This window comes from Astyanax mexicanus, chromosome 4 (assembly GCF_023375975.1).
Source record: "Astyanax mexicanus isolate ESR-SI-001 chromosome 4, AstMex3_surface, whole genome shotgun sequence".
NCBI lineage: Eukaryota > Metazoa > Chordata > Actinopteri > Characiformes > Acestrorhamphidae > Astyanax > Astyanax mexicanus.
The window spans coordinates 2,946,366-2,970,941 of NC_064411.1; the positions used below are offsets into that span (position 1 = coordinate 2,946,366).

Below are 24,576 nucleotides of genomic sequence, written 5' to 3' on the forward strand. Positions count from 1 at the left end.
GAGCTACTGATTTTTCATATAATAACTTGATCTTATAAATTAAATTTGGTGGAAAACCGTAGTGCTGCAAATCATTCCATAAATATTCCCTGAACACATAGTCAAAAGCCTTTTCCTGGTCTAAAGTATTTATATAAAATTCCTTATCATTATTTAAATTTATTCAAGGAGGAGCACTTTTGGACGGGTAGCAGAACTCGGCAGAACACCGGTCTGAAACTTCAGGCTCATGAATATTCAAACATTCCATTCAGCCCTGTGATATGATTGACTGACAAAAGCGAAAAACTAACAGTAGCTACGCCCACTCAGCGCCTATTCGCTGTGAGAGAGTGATGGGGCGGGGGTCAGAGGGAGAAAGGTGTGACGCAGTGAATGAGAGAGTGAAAGCAAGTTCAGTCTGCTCCATTAGAAGAGGATAGAAGTCCGGATTCACTCGGTAAGTTCAGAACTGAAGAGAATGTAGAACAGAACCGTGTAGCTTAAAGTCAGAACCGGTTCTAAAGGTTCCTCAGATCCAGAACCGGTTCTTTAAGCTCAGCTCAGTGTCCGATTCCACTGGAAGAACCAGGATCAGCATGGAGATCTGAACCGGGCCTGGATCAGACCTGGACCTGGTCTAGATCAGACCGGCTGGAGAACAATCAGCTGTAACAGATCAATAATGCTGTAAACTGAAGAGAAATGCGCAGATATAGATTGATATTTATTGATCACAGTGTAGTTTATGCTGTTTAAAGCGCATTACTGCTTAATGTGGACTTTGATCTGTTGGGGAGATAAAAACCCGGAACTGCTATAAAGGCGTGTTTATATGCAGTAGCGCTGTTCAACCAGCAGGGGGAGCAACGGAGCTCAAGATCACGTGGTGTGTTAGTGTTTTTAATCCTGCTGTTTTATATTATACTTAAATCATCTCTCTATTCTGATTCAGTAACATAATAATTTATTATTAAAAATAGTAGAACAGTGTGTATATTTATAATGTTGCGTAATGCAGTAATATTACTACTAATAATTAAATTATAATCGTTATAATAACAGTAAATGTCTATTAAATCTGTAGAATAATGTGTAATGAGGGTAAATCACACTGTTATGTATCGTTCTCTGTTTGGTTTGTTTTGTTAGTTTATCAGGTTTTGTTTAATGCAGTTCTGATGATAATGTCATTATTGTAAGAATAAAGGTTTTATTGTAACGGCTGATCTGTTCTCAGGGGTCGGTGTCGGCAGTGTTCAGCTGTGTGTGAATGAAGAAGAGTAAATGATGGATCTTCAGAACTCCAGCAGTGGAGGAGGACCTCCTGTCCTAAAGTGAGTAAATTAAGTGATGGGTTTAATATGTAAAGTAGTTTTGTATTGTAATGGTTTCAGCTCTAATCCTGGAGCTGTGATCTGCATATTTTACAGTTTTAAAATATTGAGAACAGAGTTTCTCCTGGACCAGAGTCAGAACCCTGTGCTGCATTTAAACACAGAGAAACGATTAACAAACCAGCCAGTTATTCTTATAGTAGAATGTGTTTCTAATCTGTATTTAAAGTACATATCTGCCTTTAATATCTATTAGTTAATATTAATAATATGTTTCTTCTGGCACAGGAACAGTATTAGGTGGTTGCTGTAGTGATATTATGCTGTTGCTAGGTGGTTGCTATGGTATGGGGTGATTGCACATTTATGTTAAAAATATGGTTCAAATTTTTGAACATAATTGTGATGATTTGCTCAAAATCCGGATCGGATTAGTCTGTAGTGAAAGTGAACTCTGAACCAGATCCATTGTGAGGATCCGTCTCGGATTTTACCTCACGCTGTCTGGGTTTACATTAGCATTAGAAATGAGGAAATCCTGATGTGCTGCATTTATATAGATCAGATGGAAGTGATTGGGTTTGTTATTAAAGCTGTGGAATGAAGCTTCTCACAGAAAGACTTGTTCTATTCTGTTCTGATCTGTATCTCTGTTAGAGTTCAGTATAAAAAATATACCTTTTAGTTTATAATACAGTATAATTGTGTAATTGTGTAGCTCTTACCAATACATGTTATTAACTAGATACCGATCTCTAAAATACATATAGTAAATATGATCTAATCAGGTGATGACATTGTGACATCATAACAAACACACAAATATATTCAACAGTATTGTTAAAGAAATTAAGATATGTATATTTATTAGACGAGCGTTTTTCAGTTTGGGGCAGCTGACAGAAAGCTTCGGGACGCTTCTGGGACGGTTATGAAGAAGTTAGTCTGGAACCTGTGAATAAGTTTTAGTAAAGGAACACATTACTCCACACTTTACTCTCATCATGGATCATCATGAAGATCTGTTTACAGGGAGAAGAGAGCAGCATCTCCAGCCCCCAGTGGAGTGTCTATGAAGAGTGATTGGTCCATGAAGGAACCTCTAAACTTCAGCAGTGGAGGAGGAAGCTCTGGGTCTCGGTACATCACTGCACTAAACTACTGTTCTGTTCTGAGAGTGAAGCTCTTCAGTTCCTGATCTTTATTAAAGATGTGCTGTGTGTTGGAGTTTCACTGTGTAAATGCTGGAGTTTCACTGTGTTTAATGTTAACAGAACTGAAACCCAGAGAGGAGCTTCTCCAGAACCCAGCTGTGTTTCTATGAAGAGTGACCGGTCTATCAATCATCCTCCTGATTTCAGCAGTGAAGATATGACCTCTGACCCACAGTGAGTGAAACATCACTTACATCATTTACTGATTTTTACTATAATTTACCTTTTTAAAGCATATAACACACACACACACACACACACACAAGTTTTTCTGTATGTAATGATCAGTGTACACAGCTGGGTGTGATGGGGAGGCGGGGTTTAGATTAGACTGACTGACCTGAACAATGAGAGTAAATTACAATATCATCATATATCTATATTAGGGGTGTGTGATGCTGATAAAATGAATATCTAAAAATTTTTCATAATTTTGTCAGATTAAAAAAACAGTATTTTACATTATTCAAAAACATGTTTAGAAAAGTATAGATTATGGTAATAAACTGCAATTCTTAAATGATCGTAAGATTTGCTTACTAAAAGTATTAATGAAAACAAACAATATATTTAATATTTAAACATTAAACTCACACCTTCAAATATTGAACAGTGCACCATGTGACCTACCAGATATCCTTGAATAAAAGCATCAGTGTTAGATTGGCAAAACTAAATTATATTTATACAAGTTATATCAATCAAATAAAAACATTAATTGTATTAATCACAACAATATTCTGTGAAGGGACAACAATCATTGTGCAGTGTGTTGTGTCTGGCAGACCTAGATTATTATTGCTGTATTTCTAATGTCAGTATAAATGAGAATAATTTAATGTGCTGAGTAACTGATTTTAACTGAGAGCTTTAATGGAGGAAATAAACTCTAGAGTAGCTCCATATTCCACCTTTAACAGCCTGGAAAGAGGAAACATGTCTTCAGCTGTGAGTGTGTGTGTGTGTGTGAGAGCGTATTCAGAATTAATTATAATACACATTAAAACATATTATGTTTATTAAAATTCTGGAAAACCTTTTAGCTGTTTTCTTTCTAATTACATTTACATTGCTGCTGAGCTGCTGAGCTACAGCTACTGATTGCTCACCTGAATGTTTGAGTATAAATACCCCTCATTTTCAGCTATTAGTTGCTGAGTATTGAATCTAGGTTCCCTAGCTCTTCTACAACACATATCTCTTTGTTATTCTGCCTTATCGTTTATTGACCCGTTTCCGTTTTACTCTTTACCCTTATTGCCTTGCTCAGTTTATTGTTTGTTGCTTTCTGTTGCTTGTTATTAGACCACCCTTCTGCTTATTCCACTTCTGTCTATTTCTCTGTGTACCGACCCTGCTTTCTCCTCTCTACTGGTATGTTGTTTGTTTATGCTGGCTTTATGTTACTGACCCTGCCTGCTTTAGACTATCCTTATCTGCTTGTCCCTTTTGTTAATAAACTGTTTAAACTGTTTGACTCATATCAGCGTGTGTCTCTCTTGGTTCTGGTATTCCTGATACATTTATTTACATTTTATTTTAATTACAGATTAATCTTTTCTTTGTATCTGTTATTTGCTGCTATTCTTTATTGTATTAATGATCTCACCATATTTTATTGAAACACGTTTTTTAAATCATCTGATTTAATAATGTGGATTACAGTGTGGCTTTTCTGTTCATCCACAGTGAGAAGAAAAAAAACTTTTCCAGAAAAAAACTGGACCACATATTCAAGGTTAGTACTGAACCATATATATGATGTGAATCTCCCTGATTTATTTTACATATAAATGTAACTTTACTTTAAAGTTTTGATACTAATCATAATTTATTCACCTTCAGTTTAATACAGTATTATAACTGTATTATATATTAAATAATGTTGTTATTAATGCAATAAGATGCTGCTCAGCAACATGATGTTTAAATCATTTTACAGACCAGAGCATCTATAACTCATTTTCTCATCAGATCAGTGTCATCATCTCTCTCTGTACTGTATCAGCTTTAGTGATTCTCTGATGTTTGTTCTTAATCAGAAGCTGCAGGAGACATTTTTCTCTCTAGTAAAGAACGAGCTGAACACATTCAAGAATCTCCTGAGTCCAGATTACCCAGCATGCTCTGAGGGAGAGGTGGAGGATGATCAGAAGGAGGGGGTGCTGAAGGTCACACTGCACATCCTGAGGAACATGAAGCAGACAGACCTCGCCAACACACTAGAGAGCAGTAAGAGTTCTGGGTCATGAGAATGGGGAACAACTAGTGCTAATTTATTTCCTCAGAGGAGTTCTGCTTTTCAAACTAGAATAATAGACAATAGTTAACTGGATTTTGTAATTACAATATATTGTGTCACAGCATCAAATGTATCCTTAAACCTTAAAATTATCTACTGTATCAAAGTTGTTCTACACAGGGGTCTTTCATGAAGATCACAGCTAATTACATTTTCCTTATTTTCTTCCTCTGTTATCAGAATTGGCCCCAGCATGCCAACGAAAGCTCAAATCCAAGCTGAGAGATAAATATCAGAGAATTAATGAAGGAATCTCAGGCCATGTAAAGTCAGCACTTCTGAATGAGATCTACACAGAGCTCTACATCACAGAGGGAGATGGAGGAGATGTCAATCAGGAACATGAGGTGAAACAGATTGAAGCTGCATCCAGGAAAAAAACAACACAGGAAAAACCAATCAAATGCAACGACATCTTTAAACCATTACCAGAACAGAAACGACCCATCAGAACTGTACTGACTAAAGGAGTTGCTGGAATAGGAAAAACAGTCTCTGTGCAGAAGTTCATTCTGGACTGGTCTGAAGGAGAAGTAAATCAGGACATTCTCTTCATATTTCCACTTCCTTTTAGAGAGCTGAATCTGATGAAGGAGAAGAAGCTCAGTCTTGTGAATCTTCTTCAGAGCTTTTTTCCAGAAACTCAAGATTTAAAACCAAGACATTATAAGGGCTACAAGATCATGTTCATTTTTGATGGTCTGGATGAGTGTCGACTGCCTCTGAATTTCCAGAACAATGAGAACTTGGTGAATATAGAAGAGCAAACCTCAGTGGATGTTCTGGTGACGAACCTCATCAAGGGGAATCTGCTTCCCTCTGCTCTCCTCTGGATCACCTCTCGACCAGCAGCGGCCAATCAGATCCCTCCTGAGTGTGTTGATCAGGTAACAGAAGTGCGGGGTTTCAGTGACCCTCAGAAACAGGAGTACTTCAATAAGAGGATCAGAGATCAGGACCTGGCCAATAAAGTCTTCACACACATCAGGTCTTCAAGAAGCCTCTACATCATGTGCCACATACCGGTCTTCTGCTGGATTACAGCCACTGTTCTAGAGAGAATGCTGAGTGAAGCTGAGAGTGGAGAAATTCCCAAAACCCTGACGCAGATGTTCACACACTTCCTGATCTTTCAGATCAAACTCAAGAACCAGAAGTACAGTGGGAAAAGTGACACTGATCCTCAGCAGACTAGAACAAGTATCCTGGCTCTGGGGAAACTGGCGTTCCAGCAGCTGGAGAAAGGAAACCTGATCTTCTATGAGGAAGATCTAAGAGAGAGTGGCATCGATTTTAGAGAAGTGTCAGTGTACTCAGGAGTGTGTACCCAGATCTTCAGGGAGGAACATGAGCTGCACCTGGGGAAGGTCTTCAGTTTTGTACATCTGAGCGTTCAGGAGTTTCTTGCTGCTTTATATGCATTTCTCTGCTTCATTGACAGAAGCATTCTGAATCAGCAAACCACTAAAAACCAAAACACTGAACTATCTGAACTCTTCAGCAGGTCATCGATGACTGAATTCCTCAGCAGTGCCATAGACAGAGCCTTACAGAGTGAGAGTGGACACCTGGACCTGTTCCTTCGTTTCCTCCTGGGTCTCTCACTGAAGTCTAATCAGAATCTGTTACGAGTCGTACTCACACAAACAGAGAGGATCTCTCACAGCAATAAGCAAACCATCAAATACATCAAGAAGAAGATTGAGGAGAACTCATCTCCAGAGAAATCCATCAATCTGTTCCACTGTCTGAATGAGCTGAATGATCATTCTCTGGTGCAGGAAGTTCAGAAATACCTGAGTGGAGGTGGAGAGCGTCGTCTTCAACAGGCCAGGCTCTCTCCTGCTCAGTGGTCAGCTCTGGCGTTTGTGTTGGTGAACTCAGAAAAAGAGCTGGAGGAGTTTAACCTCAGTAAATATGATCCATCAGAGGAGTGTCTTCTGAGGCTGCTGCCAGTAGTTAAAATATCCAGAAGAGCTGTGTGAGTATTTTTATTCAGGCCTTCACACAGTTTTTAATCAACTGCTGATGTGTAGAATCAGTTTCCATTGTCACATATAGGCATGCATTATCCTTTGTGTGTAATAATAATTAAACCATCATTTTAATGTAAACAGTACATGAAGTTCCTGTCGTAGACTGATTAAATACAATCTTAAAAAAAGGTTTTGGGCAAGTTATATGTTTTTGTAAAAAAAATGCACATCTAGATAGATAGATAGATAGATAGATAGATTGATTGATTGATTGATTGATTGATACATACATACATACATACATACATACATACATACATATATACTTTATTTATCCCGAAGGAAATTTAGGGTAGATGCAAGTTTAGATCCACTCTAAATTAGCACTTGGTGATTTGACTGAAAAATCATATCTCAATATGCTTTGGAGAAATGATGTTTAGCAATACAACATAACAATTTTATATAGAACATGCATTTTAAGTGTTTGTATTTATTTCTAACATATATATGTGGGAAAAGGTGTAATGTTTCTCCAGAGTTTAACTGGGAAAATAGAATAAATTCACATACTCCAAAAAGCCTGGCTCGTTCTCTGTTTTGTTAAACATTTTCTTTTCTTTTTTTAACTCATTATAATCTGTCCCAGAGCTTTTGGTGAACTGTATGCCCATGCTGATCACAAATAAAGTGGAGATTTCTGCATGTTAACTATTTCAGTATAAAGAAACACTAGCTCTTTAGATAGACAATACATTTCACAGTTTAATTCTGTTTTCTATTCTTTGTCAATCCATTCAAATATTCTTCTTTGGGTTGATTGTCAAATCATTTGTTTATTCTTGTTTTTCAGACTAGCTTCATGTAATCTTGAAGTAAAGACGTGTGAAAATCTGGAATCAGTTTTAAACCTGGAAAACTCCTCCCTGAAAGAGCTGGACCTCAGTAACAACAACCTGCAGGATTCAGGAGTGGAGCTGTTCTCTGCTGGACTGAAGAGTTCACACTGTAAACTTCAGATTCTCAGGTCAGTGTTTCAGGTTATCACAGACCAAAATAACAAACAAGACAACAAATAAAAACACAATTAAGTAAAGCAACTAAATTACACAGAGGGATGTGCAAGGTTAGTCTGAGCAGGATGTTCTTTCCAGGGTGGCAAAGGGGAGGAGCCTAAAACATCTCTCCCTGCTCAGACTCCCTGCCCCATGCCTTTTAATTTCTCATGGTACTGCATCTACAGACTAATTACAAAAAAAGTAATTGTACTCTTTTATGCTCATTTCCTTTTTTCTTTTTTCTCGTATGTATAATAGGAAATGTAAAATGTCCGCATCAAAAAAGACATACAACATAGTTCATATATGAGCTAAAAGCACCACATATATGTTGTTACTTACAGAAAAAAAAATGAATAAAAGAAAGAAGCTAGTCCAGCATTCTCTGTGGTGAAGCACAGCACACACTCAGGTTTACTACACTCTCAGCATAGCTATACATGTAAAAGGGTTGTGCACCTAGTGTAACAAGCTCTTAAAGGGACAGTGTACATATTACTGAATACTGGCGGTTACATATTTCCACCAGGCCATTTAAATCTTAATAAGGTCTTTTCCCTATTGTAAGCATGTGTGCAATAACAAACACTACCTGAGTCCAATCCTATTCACCATGCATTCTTTATTCCAGCGCCCCATATTAGCTTTATCTCCCCTCAAACATACATAAGTATATAATAGTATTTTAAATGACACCATTAATAATTGCATTTTACATTTCTTACATTCATTCTTTTATTTACATTTAAATTTCCACAATAAAACCTATGTAATTGCAGTTAATCACAAATATTTTCATGATTAACCTGATTAGATTTCTTAATCAATTAAAAAATATTAAAAGTGGCATGTACAAAAGTAACAGCATAATACATGTTAAATTTAGAAAATCACTAAAATGTGCTATTTAAACATTAAAGTAATTGTAAAATAATTTGTGCTTGTGTTTATTTTTACATTTTCAGATTAGCTTTGTGTAATATAGGAGTAAAGACGTGTGAAAATCTGGAATCAGTTTTAAACCTGGAAAACTCCTCCCTGAAAGAGCTGGACCTCAGTAACAACGACCTGCAGGATTCAGGAGTGGAGCTGCTCTCTGCTGGACTGAAGAGTTCACAATGTAAACTGCAGATTCTCAGGTCAGTGTTTCTGTGATTTTTCATTTGAAATTAATAGGGCTATCAGTGTTAAATCATTAACATGTTAGCTGTTAGGTTGGAATCAGTAACGCGTTACTATTTTTTAACCCAAGTTTTATTTCGGCACCAAGTTTGACCCCAACTTCTGCCGTAATCTGCCCCGCCTCCCCGCAACATGCAGATTTCTTTTCTGGTTAAACGACTGAAACGCTTTAATGCGGTCTCCAGCTGTAACAATCCGGTTCAGACTTCCAGCTCAGACCTGGATAGAGAGCTTTGTCTCTCTCTCTCTCCGTTTGTGCCAAAAGTTTTACACAAAAACATAAAATCTGCCAAAACTCAGAAGCAAAAAACTAAAGCAAAAGCAAAGGAGAGATTGCAGAGGCAAAAGTCTTAAACAGAAAAATCCCAAAAAATCTACAGAAAATTCACAAAAACACAAAAATAAAAGCAAAGACTGGCAAAATCCAAACTGAAATAATTTTCAAATAACTGTAAAGGATAATAAAGTAACCAAGTATATTTAAACATATATATTTGCTATATAGTTTTTCTCTTTTTAATTTGTAACATACAATTTTTGATTTTGATTCCAAACATTTTTTTGCCCGCCACCACCCCCCCTCTTCGGAGGACCATTAAGACTTTATTCGTATTAATACAAAGGTCACTGAGCAGAGGGAGGACATAATGATGTGTATATATACAAATTAAACCAAATAGAAAACAATATATAGGAGAAGAGAGGATAGAGAGAGAGAAAAAAACGCAAAAGAAGAAGTTGTGCCCTTGAAAGAAAAAGAAAAAAAGTTATTATATTATATATAAAATATATAAAAATTATTATAGTATGGCTTCCTATATTTTTCCATTTATCCATCCCTAACATAATAACACACAGAACAACAAAAAAAATAAAATAAAAATAGCTAAATGCCTTAAGTGTTGAATGTGTTATGTGACTGTGTGCATGTGTAGGAACATTCATGTAGTGTTGATCTGTAGGTGATGTGGTAATAGATACAGGGGTGATAGCGCTCCGGCGTCGCACCGGAAATCCGGCGTAGCGTGGCTCTGGGGAGAAAAAATAAAAAAATAAAAAATTCCGCACGACAATAAGTGAGCTTCGCGATACAGTTAAAAAGATCCGCATGTTACAAGATTGGGGTTCAGGTGCCTTTAAGAAATGTATGTGCGCACTATATTTTATTTAGATCAGTTTGGCGGAGGCAGCGGCAGTGTGTGATTAGGAGCAAATTAGGGTTAGGTGGCTGCTGCTTCGTCTCTCTCCGCCTCGTGTTAGGCTAGTTAACATCCACGGCTCTACCCCCTGTTCTCTGAATGCTAGCTACGTTTATGTTTGAGTGCTTAGAACTGCTAATAAATGAAAGAAGTGCTTGGGAACTCACCCTGGACTCCTGTGACTCGCTTTGAAAGAAAACCAAGTGAAGTAAAAGTGGGTATCACCCTAGAGCAGTTATCTCTAGCCCAAAGAACTACAAGTTCCACTGGTTCCCGTCCACGGCCGGGAGAAACAACTGCCAGGAGAAAAAAGGTGACACGCGCGACAGTAGGTGAGTTCCGCGGTACAGTCAAAAAGCTCTGCGCGACAGTAGGTGAACTCCACAGTACAGTTAAAAAGCTCTGCGCGACAGTAGGTGAACTCCGCGGTACAGTTAAAAAGCTCCGAGCGACAGTAGTTGAACTCCGCGGTACAGTTAAAAAGTTCCTCGGTACAGTTAAAAACCTTGTGGCTCAGGAGGTCGCAGGTTCGAACCCCCACTCTTGCAGCTTTGCCATCAAGCTGTCGATGCTCAGAAGGCGCAAAATTGGCTCTGCTCCCTCTGGGTGGGTAGATGGTGCTCTCTCCCCACATCACTCCAAGGGTGATGTCTGTAGCACAGGGCATCTGTGAGCTGATGTACCGGAGCCGAGCCGCTGCGCTTTCCTTCAAGCGCACTGTGATGCTGCTTGGCAATGCTGCATCAGCAGCAGCTCGAAAAGAAGCGGTGGCTGACTTCACATGTATCGGAGGAAGCATGTGCTAGTCTTCACCCTCCTGGTGTGTTGGGGCATCACTAGTGATAGGGGGAGTCCTAATGAGTGGGTTGGGTAATTGGCCGTGTAAATTGGGGAGAAAATGGGAAAAAAAAACCTTGTGGCTGTGTTACATTGATGAGTGTTTTCCAGTTTTAAGAAATGAATTCAGGATTAGTTAACCATGCTAGAAATTCGCCATTCATTATTGTGGCACTGTCACTATGTTGCAAAAAGATTTAATACAGTAAGGAACCTAAGTTTATTGTTTTAAACAAATTTTCTATTTGTTTAAATTGTCCTTTCACTAATAGTTACTGTGCACATTTTAATATTTTATTTTATAGTTACGGCTGGTACACAGAGGCGTCTCCGTTTTCCGACGCCGGTCAGCAGGCAGCAGGCTTTCTATTCGCGATGTCTTCAGGATTTGCAAAAATAAAAATAAATTATTCTCAGAGCTTCATTCAAGCTTACACAGCAGTAGAGTTTAGATTATCAGCCCGAGTCTAACCCGATTCCCGACCTGTACTCACACATGCGCTCCTCCACTTCGCATTACGCACTTGTCTTATTACAGAGCTGTAAGGGCTGGTGCCCGGCCTCAGTGTCCTCCAGGGCATCGGAGGGCGCGCCAGGCCAGCGCCGAGGGCTAATTGGCTAATTATCAACACCTGCTTTCAACAGCTTTTAAGCAACGCCAACTAGCCACTCGGCGCTGGATCTTTGAAGCTCGTGAGAGCGAATCTATGCCGGTTTTCCGAGCGAGCCCCGGCTCTTTATATTTATCTCTTTCCCTTTCGAGTTTGGTGGAGCTGTGTAGAGCAGTGAGCTCCACGGCCGCCATCTACCTCTCTAGTCTGGTGGAGCAGAGCAGTGTGCTCTCCTCCGCCGTCACTCTCTCTTTGTGTCTCTGTGTGTGTGTGGGTGTAGCAGAGGCGAGGCACGCGGTATGCTCACCCTCTCTCTTTCCCTCGCTGTTTCTCCCTTCTCTGGTGAAACAGCATTTAATCCACAATCACCTTAGTTCAGTTTTGCTTTCTTTGAAAGTCCTTTTATTTTAGTTAATCCTTCACCTCGCGCCATAAGAGGTAGCCGCTTCCAGGCGATCCTTAGGTACGTATTCTCCCCCTCTCTCTCACTCTCGCTAAGCTTGACTTTTGTTTTCCAACCGTTTTCCTCCTCCGCCCGTTTTCGTTGCTCCGCCCCTTTCGGCGGAGGTCCTTAAGAGTGATTAAAGCGGCCGCGTCCCAATCCGCTAGCTGGTTCAGCTGTTAGAGCATTGGGCCGCGACCGCGACAGCGTGAGTTCGATCCCCGCGTGGAGCGGGGTTTAATAATAATAATAATTATATATATATATATATATATATATATAATATTATTATATAATATTATTATATATCCTATTAATATATATATTAACGATTATATATTAATTATTATTATTATTATTATTATTTTTATTATCCTTTTTTTTCTTGGGTTTACCTGCTTCGCGATCTACTGCTCTGCACTTGGATTCTACAACCTTCTGGGCTGGAGAGCTACCGCTCCCCAACCCCCTTACAAGAGCTTTGTGTAGCTAAATAGCCAACAAAATGGAGTAATGAAAAGTAAAAGTAAAAGAAAGTAATTTATATTCCTAAACCATGTTAAATGATATTAGATTAGAGGAAGGTCATTCAGATATCATTTTTGTGGATCATTTCGCATTGTTGGTGTTGTAATCTTTTGGAAATCTGTTCTTAATACAGTTTATTTTTTTAAATAATAGGTCTTCTTCAACATCATTCTGAACAGATTTTGCTCATTTAAACAGCCCCCCCCCCCCAAAAAAAAAATAAAATAAAATAAAAAACTCAGCTTTAACGCTCTACTTAATAAATTAAAAAAAGTCGGGTTTTAATTGGGTCGTCGGGTCGGGCTCGTGCATATTCATTCCTCATGTTTACAAAAAAAACACTGCATTTTAAAATTATTTTTATGGTGTTCCAGTTCTTGTATTCTTTCTCTTAGTGCTTCCTTCTCATTTGCATTTCTAACTGCATACGCTGGTATTCGTTTTTACAGCTAGAATCGCACATGGCCAGTTTCCATACCAAGATGGAAATGATCTGTGTTATCGTGAATAATACTATACACATAAGGCAAAAATGAAAACATTATCTAAAATATGACAATAAGGTCATACACAGACTATAAAAATGTTTGAATAATGTGTCAACATTATACCCCCCCCCCCCCTTGGAACAGGAAAAAAAAGTTCAGGCTCAGGATTTTTTTTCACTATCACCCCTGTAGATATATAATGGATGTGTGTAGGTTATCTGTTAAAGACTGATGGAGTCACTGATGTAGGAGGTTGTTTAATGCTGACCAGGTTTTTATGTGTTCATGAGTTCTGTTTTTGAGAGATGCACATATTTTTTCCATTGTTTTTTTGGCGATGGTAAGCACCACCAAAAGTGCTCTGCTTTCCTCCTGGTTTAGGTTTGTGGTTCATGTGTCACCAAGCAGGCAGAGTGATGGGGATGGAGAGATTGGCTGTTTAAATAGTGGAGTTAGCCGAGTTATAACAAGCTGCCAGAAGTGTTTGATTGGTGGGCAGTAGAGCATGAATGTAATTGTCTGGAGTGTTTAGTGAGCAGTGTATGCAGATTTCTGAATCTACCAGTCCCATTTTATGTAACTTTTGCTTAGTGTAGTGAACCCTGTGAATTACTTTATATTGTATAAGGTGAAGGTTAGTGTTGTTAGTCATGGTGAATGTGTTTTCCATAATGTTTCTCCAGAAATCAGCATTGGGGGTAATTAAGATATCTTCTTCCCATTTTTTTATTGGGATAGCGACTGTTTGGTCTAATTTGAATAAAAGCATATATATTTTTGATAGAATTTTGTCTGAAGAAGAGATATTAAAGAATTCTGAAATTGGTGGGCTGAGTTCTAGTATTGCATAATCTTTTATTTTTGAGTTTAACATAGATCCAAGTTGGAGATATTCCAAAAACTGGTTCCTCTCAATGCTATATTTCTGGGTTAGATGTGAGAAAGTAGCTGAGTTATTGTTGTGTAGAACGTGGTGTAAATGTGTAATACCTTTTTCTTTCCATTTTTGTAGTTTTGGTTTTTTTTGGTTGTGGGGAAGTCGGGGTTGCGCTATATGGGTGAGTAATTAGTGGGTGCACGTCTAGTGTTTGTGTTCTTGTGAATTTTCCACCAAGCTGTCAGAGTTGATGATATCATTGGATTTTTGAAACAAGGGTGGCGATTGATTGTTGTGCTAATAAATGGTAAATCTGAGATTTGTATTTCATTAATTGATGTTTGTTCTACTTCTCTCCATATTTCATCAGTTTGATTTGGTTTTATCCATTTAATAATGTACTTTAATTGGTTTGCAGAGAGGTATTGTTGGAAATTTGGAGCTTCTAGCCTCCCTGAGTTCTTTGTTTTTGTAATGTGGTTAATTTGATTCTGGGTGGTTTATTTTTCCAGTAGAATTTAGAGATGATTGCGTCTAAGGTTTTAAACCAGGTAGGTGGAGGTTGGATGGGAATCATTGAGAAGAGGTAGTTTAATTTAGGTAATATTGTCATTTTGATTGTGGATATTGGTAGGATAGTGGTAGGTTCATCCAGCGTTGGATATCATTGTTGATGGTTGTGAGTAGTGGTCTAAAATTAAGTGTGTGCAGATCAGACAGCTGGGTGGAAACTTTAATGCCCAGGTATGTAATGTGTTCAGTGCACATAGGGATAGGGAGTGACTGAACTGCTGTGTCTGATAAGTTCATGTTAAATGGTAGAACGGTGGATTTAGACCAGTTAATGGAATAATCTGAGATTTTAGAGAATGTTTTAATTATTTGTGTAGTCTGAGGAATTGAGGAGAGTGGGTTTTGTAGAAATAGTAGAATATCATCTGCATAAAGACTGATTTTGTGTTCGGTAGTGTGGGTATGGATACCTTTGATATTTGGGCATTGTCGTATAGCTGCTGCTAATGGTTCTATGAAAATAGAGAATAGCAGAGGAGAGAGTGGGCATCCTTGCCTAGTTCCTCTGTGCAGTGTGAAATTCTGTGATATTAATCCGTTAGTATTGACTGTGGCTTTGGGTGAAGTGTAGAGAGTTTTAATCCATTCTATAAATGATTCTCCAAAACCTAGTTAATGTAGTGTAGTGAAAAGGAATTTCCAATTAACCTTATCGAAAGCCTTCTCTGCATCTAAAGTGACTATTGCAGTTTTTGACTGTTGTGTGATGTATCAGATTGAATAGTCTGCGCATGTTGGTAACTGATTGTCTGCCGTTGATGAAGCCGGTCTAATCAGGATGTATGAGGGGTGGGATAACCGTTTCCAGTCTGGTAGCTAATGTCTTACTTATTAGCTTTGTGTCTGTGTTAATTAGTGACAGTGGACGGTAGCTGGATGGTAAGGTAGGATCTTTGTAGGTTTAAGATGGAGTGATATTTTAGCTGTTACTCTACTGAACATTGAGCCAAATATTGACCAGAAGTGCTTGTAGAATTCTGCGGGAAAGCCATCTGATCCTGGTGCTTTGTTATTAGGCATCTTACGGAGGGCTTTATGGAGTTCTTCTGATGTTATTGGCTTTTCTAATATGCTTTTTTGTTCTTCAGTTAGTTTGGGTAGGTGTATATTATTGAGGAAAGTGTGAATATCTATTTGGTCTGGATCGTGTTCTGGTGAGTATAGATTTTTATAGAATTTCCCAAATACTTGATTAATTTTATTTCATGTTTGGCTGATTAGTCCGTTCTCATATTTGATTGATGGGATTGTTGTTTTTTTCTTTATGTTTTACTTGGTTAGCTAAGAATTTACCAGATTTGTTGTTGTGATTAAATTGTTTATATCTTAGTCGTTGTATTAAAACTTGAGTCCTCTTTTCTTATAAGTTCATTATACTGTGATTCGCATTCTTTTTTTTTATCATTTCATTTGACAATTCCCTGATGTTGTAGATTAAACATATTTTCCGTATCTTTCTTCTTCTTACAGGAAGAGTAGGAGATGATTTTGCCTCTTAGTACTGCTTTCCCAGTTTCCCATAGTATTGTTGGTGTGGTTTCTGGAGAATCATTTATTTCTAGGAAAGATGTCCATTCTTTTTAATGTAGCTGTCAAATTCTGGGTCTGTAAGTAACGAGGTATGTATTGTGTGCCATAGTTAATCTGTCTATACATGGGTCAATGATTGAATTAAAGTCACCTCCAATTATAATTGTGGAATCTGATATATTGTTTATATGGTTGAAAAACCCATGAAAGAAGGATGGGTTATAAATGTTGGGGCCATACAAACTTGCTATTGTTAAGGGTGTGTTGCTGATGTTGATGTTAATTATGATGTATCTACCTGTGTCTGATATAGTGGTGTTATGTGTGAAGGGGATTTTTTGGTTTATTAGTATTGATACTCCTCTTTGTTTGGAGTTATAGTAGGCTGAGAATATATGGGTGAATTGTGGTGATCTGAGCTTATGATGATTTGTTTCTGATAGATGTGTTTCTTGTAGTAAACAAATGTCTGCTTTTAGTGAAGTGAGATGGTTTAGTACCTTGGCTTGCTTAATCTGTGTCCCGATACCACGAATGTTCTAGTTTATGAATTTAAGTGCAGACATGTTGTGATGTACGGATTAATAATGATTATCAGTGATATGATATGAGTGTGCAGATGTTTGAGGATATTTTCTGGTGTGTGTGGGATGGAGTATAAACAAAAATGCATTTTTCGGATCTGGGATATATAGTAGTAATAAAATAGAGGTTGGTGCAAAGAGATTCAGAAAGGAGTGATTAAATGCAAACAAAGTAGAAGAGACATAACATAAGATAAAAAGTGTTAGATTTGGTGTGACATACATGTTATGACATTGAGACGTTGCATGCATCAAGTTATTGCTAAGTGGTTCCTTGTGATTTTTATGGGATTTTGTGAACGGATTAATGTGCGTGCATTAGTATATTTGCGGGTGCGTGTGTATTTGCGCATAATGGATGGATGGATGAGGTGGCATGAGGAGTTTTAATAAACAAGTAAATATTAACAAAATAAAAAATATAGAATCATAAACAACGTCCTTTGGTCTATCTTGCTTGTTTAAAAATTAACATTATAAATATCATTTTTGTAATTTTTTACATTTTAGAGTAAAATTCTCATTTCCACAACATGTCCGTATCAGAATTTCAGTACATTGTTTGAAAATTTTAATATTTAAACATTTAAAAAAAATACTTAAATGCATTTCATACTATAAAGACTTTTAGTAAATAAACATAAACGATTTTACATTGATAAGTAAAAACAATAAAATTAATAAAGAAAAGGAATGTGTCCAACACTAATTTTCTCATCCTCCGCAACAATTTTCAATCATTGTTTAAATCCACAAATAACTTAAATTTTCAAGGCATTTTCAACATTAGGGAAGACATTGGCCATGACACTCAGGATGGCTACTATGTAAGCAGTTCTTCTCATATGTTTCTGGATAAAAGTTAAAAGATTGCTCATCAACTTGTTCAACTTTTTCATTGTCATTACCGATATATCGATATAGGTTTTGAGCCTACAGTTTGAAGTTACAGTCTGTATTTTTGATTATAATATAGTATATTAAGGTCTAAATGGACACTGTATGTGAAAATTTATCTAGCCCTCATGGTGCCTTTACAGTTAGCATAAAAGTTTAAAGTCACTCATCCTCCAACCGAATTCTCACTTACCGCTACATTTCAATACCTGTTGCAGTGATGAGATGCACTGTTTTGGTAATGAGAATTTGATTAGGAAGCATAATACAGATACCTTTTTACTTCCTGATTGTCATAACATGAGCGTTACCCTGAACATTTTCTCCAGTAGACCATTCTAACTTAGCTATTGCAAACCACCAGTAGAGGTCACTAATGTTCCGTCTGATCTGGCCTGAAACTAAATCTAATTCCGTACACAGAATTAGATGTTAGACCACATAACCAGAGAGCTTTTTTCCATCTTTGATATATTTTATTGTAATATGCAGTGTGTATTTGTTTACAGGCAGGTAGCTATTCAGAAAAGAAAGGCAGCAGCAAAAGCAAGGCTGTCAAAGTTTAGGGAGAACATTTACAGCAAGAATTACAACATTTAGAAAAACACACACACATACTCAACGACACAGACAGTTGTTCCAGTTGGAGTTACTTTCACATGATATTATTTGGGTACAGTCCATTCTAAGGAATTGAATAAAAACTGAAATGGATATCATAATTTCATATTTGCCATTTCCAGTGGGAAAATAAAGACAACACGTGATCTGACCAAAAAGTACCATGACAAAAAGAAAAAGCAATGGAGGAAAAAAGGTCAGCCAGATATTACAGCACTGACATATGCCGGACATATGGGCAAAACAAAAAAAAACTACGTAAATGACTAAAAATAAAAAGTTTGGTCTTAGTAGGCATACAATGCTGGATGGTGCATAAAGATAGACAAGATTTCAGAGTTTCTGAGAGGTCTTTCTTTGACATTTGTTAAATGGTTTTCAATAGTTAAATGAGCTGTTTTATTAATGAAGTTGCTGTAGTCTACATGAAAGATTCTTTTGATATGCAAATATTTGCATTGTAAATTGTCTTAAATAATATGAAATGTTCTTGAAAATAAACATTCTTTTCATAATGTAGCATTGTGTGTAAGTGTAAGCTAATAAGTCTTCCTAAACCCTTGCTTAACTGAACTGCTTAACTTTGATTAAAAAATGTGCATTTTTATCATATATTAGATGTCATATCAAATTGCGGTAATGATACATTTTTGTGGACTTCATCTATAAAATGCTAATAAAATATGCAATAAAATGGAACAAATGCTCTGAAAATAATATTCATAGTAAGTTTAGATCTTAAATCCTCAAAAGGAAATTTGTTGTTAAATTCATTTTGAAAATTTTCATACTGGATGTCCTCTGAATCCGGATTTTGTGAGAATGACCCGAGTAAGTGGAAGTGGAAGAAAGAGAAAGAACGAGAGAGAAAGGAAGGTTTAGGGGAAATATATATATATACATTATGGATCAATTTTATGAGGTTATTTGAGTATTGACCTATATATTAGACATAGTGCAACGAGATGAGAGAGAGACAGAGAGTGCACAAACGTAAGTGCCCGGAGAGAGAGAGAGAGAGAGAGAGAGAGAGAGACCGCTTTTTAGTTACAGTTAAAGAAATTTAGAACAGCCAGGGAGTTATGTTTTTGTCACGATATAGCTGTCCATCAACATAAAGTTTGTCGATGGAGACGACTGCTTTTTCCCTTCTTTTATGAGTTCTTTCCTCAGCAAACAGTTTTCTGCGTCTGTCAAGGATTTCACAGGGGAATGGGTTGTTAATTCCCAGGTCTGTTCCTCTAAGTTCCCTTCCTTTGCTCATGATGAGATCTTTATGTTTATAATGCTCGACCTTAACCTAACATTTTGATTGCGGATTTAATTTTTTTGTGTAAAACGTTTGGCACAAAATTCACTCCATAAAATATCCACTATAAAAACATGCGTCTTATGAAAAACAAGTGTGATTAATCACAAAATTTTGGCATGTTTAATTGGATTCGATTGACACCACTAGAAATTCATGTATAAATGTGTAAATATTCAGTTGTTTACCATGATGATAACATATCACACAAGAAAAAGTGTTTAGCAAAAGTCAGAGTATAACAAACAAACAAATACGAGTCTTCTGCAGTCGTCTTAAGAATGTCCAACTTGAATGAACATTTGAGATATATCACACAAGTTGTGATGCACAAGCAAAAACAATTTTAGCAAAAGTTAATATGAACTCAATTCTTTGGTCCACATCAATGCTAATGCTGTATTCACAGAGATGCTTACTGTTGAGGTTTGGGTTTCATGAATTTGTTAATCTGTGTCAAAGCGATAAAGTTTAGTTTTCTTTTTTTTTCGATTTTGAAGTGTTATTTAAAAAAAGAGACTTACTAATATCAAAGTGCCTTATCTTCCTCAGTCTGCAATGTTGTGTTTCTTTCTTTCTTTTATTCTGTCACTCACACATTCTCTTGCTCTGTCTGCAGATTATCTGGTTGTATGATCACGGAGAAAGGCTGTTGTTCTCTGGCTTCAGCTCTAATTGCAAACCCCTCCCACCTGAAAGAGCTGGATCTGACCTACAACCACCCAGGAGAGTCAGGAGTGAAGCTGCTTTCTGCCAGACTGGAGGATCCACACTGCAAACTGGAGAAACTCGGGTAGGTCTGAACTGATAATTATATTATCAACTTATTGTAAGATAAATATTGTTGTACATGTTGTACATTTTTGTCACTCTCGATATTGCCTGTTGTGCTCTTTCCTGTGTGTGCGCTGTGCCTCACAGGAAAGCAAAGTGTTGAGAAAGTTACGGGTTAATTCTGTGAAACACATTGCATTGTGGGACCTGTAGTAAATCTAGTTGTAGTCACCAGGTAAACACGGTGGAGCAGCATGTAACCTTCATTCTGTCATTCTGTCTTATTTTTGTTTACACAGCCACTGTTAATTGTTTTATGCCCAAGCTATCTGCACTGAATGCCAAGTACTTCACTGTAATTCTGTTTTGGCTCATCTTTCTGTTGGTAAAAAGAACCAAGGTTTAGGTTTTACTCCAGAACAGGTGGAAAAGTTTAGCTGGTTCTGGTCATGGAGCCAGTGATGGAGAGCTGCCCTGAGCATCGAGTCAGGAGAAAAGTTAAAAGATAAAAACTGATCCCCACTAACTTTATACACACTGAGAGTCAAGCACCCCAGCAACCAGCCCATGTCTTTATGGTAAAAATAATCAGTTACTGCAAAACCAGAATCCTTTCTGAACACATAGGGCCCTAACCTACACCCTGTGCAAGGTGGTCTTGATGCTTATTGCTATCTTACTCCCACCAACAGTATATTTTCATGCTCTTCACCTGTCTTGTTTAAACAGCAATGGTGATTTTGAATATATCTACGCGGATGAAAAACATTGGACAAGTCCAGGCAGCTGTGCCATTTAAATAGCAATATGCCAAACTCAGACCGCACCTGGCTCTTATAGGGAATGGCAAGTGACAGGGTGATTGGTTTATTTCACGATACATGGTGCACGGCTGACAGCTCAGCTACGGATCACTAAAATAGAGCCCTTAATTTCTAAAGAGATCCCATTAATGTGATTGAGTTGGTTTGTTGGCTTTATTTAAAAATGTTGCCTTTGTTACATTTAACATTTTTGAAGTTTTCTAATGACCAGTGGCATAAAATAATTTTTAAATCATGATAAAATACTTTTTGCACAACAATTCCTTGAAAATGTATGGTCCAATAAAAACAGTTGTTGTGACAGGACTACACTCAGGTATGAATATGAATGCAAAAAACATACTTTAGTAAAGTTTAACCCTTTTCTGCAAGCCCACAAGAAACTGCCATTTTATCTTATTTAGAGAAGTTAATCTTCCGTTTTTAATCTGATTTTATGCAGTGTGCATTGCAGTTCCGTACTTTACCACATAAGATCACTAATTTCCGCTCTCTCAAATGTTCGCTCGTTTTCACACAAAGTATTTCTTTATAAATCAGTTTCTTAAAAACCTCACACTGTGCTGATCTGTGTGTGTGTGTTTGTGTGTGTGTGTCTGTGTGTGTGTGTGTGTGTGTGTGTGTGTGTGTGTGTGTGTGTGTGTGTGTGTGTGTGTGTGTGTGTGTGTGTGTGTGTGTGTGTGTGTGTTTAGAGTGGAACATGGAGGGAAGATCCGAATCAAACCTGGATTAAAAAAATGTAAGCTCTCTTTCTCTCTCACGCACACACACACAACAAACAAACAACACACACACTCGCATACACACACACACACACACACTACATACAATCAGTACACACACACAAAGTACAAACACTACACACACACGCACACTCTAAATTAACACCACACACACTAAATATAACACTACACACACACTAAATATAACACTACACACACTCTAAATATAACACTACACACTAAATATAACACTACACACACTAAATATAACACTACACACACTAAATATAACACTACACACACACTAAATATAACACTACACACACTAAATATAACACTACACACACTAAATATAACATTACACACACACTAAATATAACACTACACACACTAAATATAACACTACACACACACTAAATATAACACTACACACACACTAAATATAACACTACACACACTAAATATAACACTACACACACACTAAATATAACATTACACACACACTAAATATAACACTACACACACTAAATATAACACTACACACACACTAAATATAACACTACACACACTAAATATAACACTACACACACTAAATATAACACTACACACACACTAAATATAACACTACACACACTAAATATAACATTACACACACACTAAATATAACACTACACACACTAAATATAACACTACACACTAAATATAACACTAAACACACTAAATATAACACTACACACACACTAAATATAACACTACACACACTAAATATAACACTACACACACACTAAATATAACACTACACACACACTAAATATAACATTACACACACACTAAATATAACACTACACACACTAAATATAACACTACACACACACTAAATATAACACTAAACACACTAAATATAACATTACACACACACTAAATATAACACTACACACACTAAATATAACACTACACACACACTAAATATAACACTACACACACACTAAATATAACACTACACACACTAAATATAACATTACACACACACTAAATATAACACTACACACACTAAATATAACACTACACACTAAATATAACACTAAACACACTAAATATAACATTACACACACACTAAATATAACACTACACACACACTACATATAACACCACACACACACTAAATATAACACTACACACACTAAATATATCACTACACACACTAAATACACTGTGTGTGTGTTGTTGTGTTCAGGGTTCTGTGATTTCACTCTGGATCTGAACACAGCGCAGCGTCGTCTCTCTCTGAGTGAGGAGAACAGGAGGGTGGAGAGGAGAGAGGAGCTGCAGTCGTATCCTGATCATCCAGAGAGATTTGATGGGTGGCCGCAGGTTCTGAGTAGAGAGAGAGTTACTGGTGTTACTGGACGCTGTTACTGGGAGGCTGAGTGGAGCGGAGGAGGAGGAGGAGCTGAAGTAGCTCTGAGTTATAAAACCATCAGCAGGAAAGGAGGAGGATCAGACAGTGTGTTTGGAGGGAATTTAAACTCCTGGAGTCTGATCTGCACTAATAACAGTTACTCTGTTCGTCACAATAATAACAGAACTGATCTCTCCACTCCTCCCTCCGGCTGTAGGAGAGTAGGAGTGTATGTGGACTGTCCCTCCGGCACTCTGTCCTTCTACAGAGTCTCCTCTGATACACACTCACCCTCACACTCACCCTCACACACACCCTCACACACACCCTCACACACTCTCACACACTTACGCACATTCTACACCACCTTCACTCAGCCCCTCTATGCAGGTTTTACTGTTTATACTGGCTCATCAGTGCGTCTGTGTAAGATAGAATAACCCTGTGTGTAACAGAGATTCGATGTGTGTATGTGTATCACTGTGTGTGTGTGTGTGTGTGTGTAGGAGGGAGAATGTGGGTATAAATATAAGTATGTAAATATTTTATATAGATGATTTTGTAATTTTTTTCCAAAACATTTATTTTAATTACTGTTCTCTTTATTCACTACTGTTATCACTTATTCTGTACGTATTGTTAATTATTGTTTTATTTTATTGTAAAATTGGTTCATATTAATAAAGCTAAATGAAGAAAGGTGAAGAGGAGTCTGATGATTTTTTGTGTGTTTTGCTAAATGAAATTTAGATTTTAAAAAAGTGTCTACTGGAATTAATGTCACAGTTGGTGCTCTAACAGCGGCACTGACCTTTCCATAGTAATTAGTAAGTGTTATTTGTTGGGGTAGTTTAAAGTAGGGCTGGACCTGAATATTCGGGTATTGGGATATTCACTCATTGAGTAGGTATTCTGTTTTTAATTTTGGTATTGGGATATTCGTTTTTTTTTCCTTTCCAGAGCTCCACCTCACTCTAACATCACACTTCCGTTCATGTTAATGGGGGTATAAGAGAGGCAAAATGCAGAGAAGCTCAGCTGTTTGAAAGCATTTCAAATTGAGTGTAGACAAGACAAAGGCAGTGTGCCAAATATGTGATATTTAACTAGCATATCATGGCGGCACATCAAGCTCGAGTAACTATCTAAATGCAGTAAGTATTATTTCTTGATGGTGTAAAAAAACAAGATTATTCCTGCTAGCAAACTTATCTTAATAGTGTCTGCCATGTATTGCCATGATGAAGCTGCTTCTGTCTGACATTAAAAGTAATGTTATACATGCTAAAAACTTGCAGGCACTTCAAAACTGA

The 24,576-nt window shown here is 37.2% G+C and overlaps 1 protein-coding gene across 4 annotated transcripts; it reads left to right on the forward strand.

Moving 5' to 3' along the window:
- The first annotated feature begins 361 nt into the window (after positions 1-361).
- On the forward strand, positions 362-23,856 carry LOC125801103 (NLR family CARD domain-containing protein 3-like). 4 transcript variants are annotated; one of them, XM_049477069.1, is made up of 12 exons: positions 362-439; positions 1,220-1,316; positions 2,337-2,456; positions 2,591-2,704; positions 4,220-4,268; positions 4,573-4,762; positions 5,013-6,813; positions 7,662-7,835; positions 8,832-9,005; positions 20,164-20,337; positions 21,835-21,881; positions 23,099-23,856. In XM_049477069.1, the coding sequence occupies exons 2-12, from the start codon at positions 1,267-1,269 to the stop codon at positions 23,701-23,703; spliced, it is 3,498 nt and encodes a 1,165-aa protein (XP_049333026.1). In that variant the 5' UTR covers positions 362-439; positions 1,220-1,266; the 3' UTR covers positions 23,704-23,856. The 4 variants fall into 4 exon arrangements, with proteins under 4 accessions (XP_049333026.1, XP_049333028.1, XP_049333025.1 ...); XM_049477071.1 differs by having other exon boundaries at positions 2,349-2,456; XM_049477068.1 differs by lacking the exon at positions 362-439 and adding an exon at positions 454-868.
- The last annotated feature ends 720 nt before the right edge of the window (positions 23,857-24,576 follow it).